This window comes from Primulina eburnea, chromosome 8, assembly GCF_022965805.1.
Source record: "Primulina eburnea isolate SZY01 chromosome 8, ASM2296580v1, whole genome shotgun sequence".
Lineage (NCBI taxonomy): Eukaryota > Viridiplantae > Streptophyta > Magnoliopsida > Lamiales > Gesneriaceae > Primulina > Primulina eburnea.
This window is the reverse complement of record NC_133108.1, coordinates 2,722,098-2,724,538: the sequence shown is the minus strand read 5'-3', so window position 1 is coordinate 2,724,538 and position 2,441 is coordinate 2,722,098. Positions and strand designations below refer to the sequence as shown.

The window sequence follows — 2,441 nt, the reverse complement described above, 5'->3', positions numbered from 1 at the left end:
CTCTGGGAAATTAAAGGCTAAGTTGTTGAAAGAACAATCGACTAGGTCATGCAAGAACCGGGTCTCATCCGGTTCGGTCCAAATGCTGTGGAACTTGAACGGCGGGACCCGGCTTTCATTGGGGTGGAGTAGCGTCGGATTAGGGTCGAGTGGGGTTTTGCGTTTGATGGGAAGTTTTGGAGAGGAGGAACGGATCGTGGTGGAGTCCATGTATAGGGTTGCCCACTCTGCTAATGGAAATTATAAAAATGATTTTGATTATATATATGAAAGATGGTAAGTATAGGTGATAAATAATAAATAATAAATTTATGCATGTTTGTCAATCTATTAAAATGACAAAAGTAGTAAATTTCTCCAAGAAGTTGATGTATTATCACATACTGTAGTATTCATGATAAACATGTTCATACCTTTTTCTTTTTCGTTTTTTTACCACATTAGAGCTTGTAGCTTAGCTTAGTAAATATTTGAACTAACAAAATAGCATGTAAATTACGTTAATAAAATAAATCGCACTGAACAAATTTTATACAGCGAACTCTGGCCTGAAAAGATACAAATAGAGATAATCGAACTAGTCACCTAGTCTACTAACTGATAAAACATGCATACCATTGTTATATAGATAAGAATAGAGGAACAAAAATGTTACTTTTTACCAACGGACGGAAAAATAGCATATATAATTTGTTACATCAAACTTTCAGAAGAATCATAAAACCAACATTATTCTGCATCTGCATCGGTACAGCCAAAATAGACCAGATAAATCAATCACCTGCACTGTATCCTCAAATTTTCTACCATCACTATTTTTTTTGGTTCAAATTTTACATGACTATTACAATATTGAAGTAAAAAAAATAACCCATCATTTAAATGTATTGTCGGGCCACTGATACAGCATCCACAAACCCTAAACAGCAAGGGTAAATAGATCATCAGAAGTGATAGAAAAGGGATCGTTTATTCTCCGGCAAGATCTGGCCCGAACCTGCCAACGAAGTGGACTTCTCGACCACCATCTTCAGCACTTGTCTTAATCTCCCCAAGCCGAAATCCCTTTCGTTTCCGACATTTGAAGAAGAAACCAGTTCCACCCACAAATCACTCTTCGTTCTACCTCCAATGGTGCACATTTCTGCTCTCACCACCTTCGCTTTGACCGAGTTCATGGCCTGGATTAAGTCAAGCATCATCTCGGGCCTGTCTTCACAGCATAACGTTGCCTTTATCAAGCCCGAACCACCCTCGCAGGGACATACTTTGAGCTCGTCTGTTTCAGTCGGGAACACGGGGAAATTTAAGGTTGTGCCCGTATGATCCATGGCCGTTAATTCCGCGGTCGCTTGTTTCAACTCCTTCACACGCCGAACTGCTTCTCCTAGCAAAGAAGCCTTGTCTGTCTACAATATCGTACCCGGTAAAAGATTAAAGAGACATTAATTCAATGGAGGCCAGCTTAATTTTCATGAACTGATAAATTTATTACCTTGTGCACATTTGGAAGAATGGCTTTGAGAGTGGCCATGTGGCCATTGATTCGCTTTCTTCTCCTCCTTTCAGCTTCCTTGTGACTATTGCTTGCTGCAACTGCTTTTGCCTCGGCCATGTATTTAACATTTTCACTCAGATGATTATATTCTGTTAATGGTGGTGAAGAACTCAGCGTTCTCTGAAGAATAGGATCATAAGAATCTAAACAGTTTCCCAGTTCGTAAAAACTTGCAGAATTAATCGAAAACATCTCTACACTCCTCACAGCTTTACCAAAAAAAAAAAAACACGCACAAGAACCTAGAAAAAATCACGAAGAGGAAGAGATTATTCAGGAGTTGTCTGTGTGCGCGTACGCCGATCGAATCTCGGGTTTTAAGAAAGTTTATACGGGCATTTATCAATAACTCTTGGGAATATGAGACACATGGGACGAAATTAAGGAGCATTAATTTCCAGATATGGTTATTTTATTACATTTGCAGATATGTTTGATGAAAGCTATATTTGTTCTGAGTTTCTTGGGATTGTGGGTGACAAGCAAAATCAATTATTCACACACGAGGAATCACTCAGGTTCACCATATTGTTTTGCCTGAGCTTTTCCCTTTTGTTTAGCCATTTGTCTGTTGGGGCTGCATGCCCTTTTATAGCAGCCAGCAGGATACATAATCCAATTATTTATATATTTATTTTAGTTTCTTTTATAAGAATTGTACTAGTTGGTTTGGTTTATACAATTTATTTTGATTTTTTGGTTTTAGATAATCATTTTGGCCATGTTAGTTGGTTATTTTTTGGCATCTGGTCATTTTTTTGGATATGTCAGCATTTTCAATTTCATGTCACATTATTCGTTATTACTTTAGCATTCTTACAAAAAAAATCGAACTCCAAAAATATAAACAACTTACCAAATTTGAATCTCCACCTTACCAAAA

General features: G+C 37.6%; 1 protein-coding gene across 1 annotated transcript; it reads right to left on the bottom strand.

Moving 5' to 3' along the window:
* Positions 1–772: 772 nt before the first annotated feature.
* Positions 773–2,099, bottom strand: LOC140837682 (transcription factor bHLH30-like). The gene is made up of 2 exons (XM_073203796.1): positions 1,496–2,099; positions 773–1,409 (listed from the first exon to the last, which is right to left on the bottom strand). The coding sequence occupies exons 1-2, from the start codon at positions 1,748–1,750 to the stop codon at positions 945–947; spliced, it is 720 nt and encodes a 239-aa protein (XP_073059897.1). The 5' UTR covers positions 1,751–2,099; the 3' UTR covers positions 773–944.
* Positions 2,100–2,441: the final 342 nt, after the last annotated feature.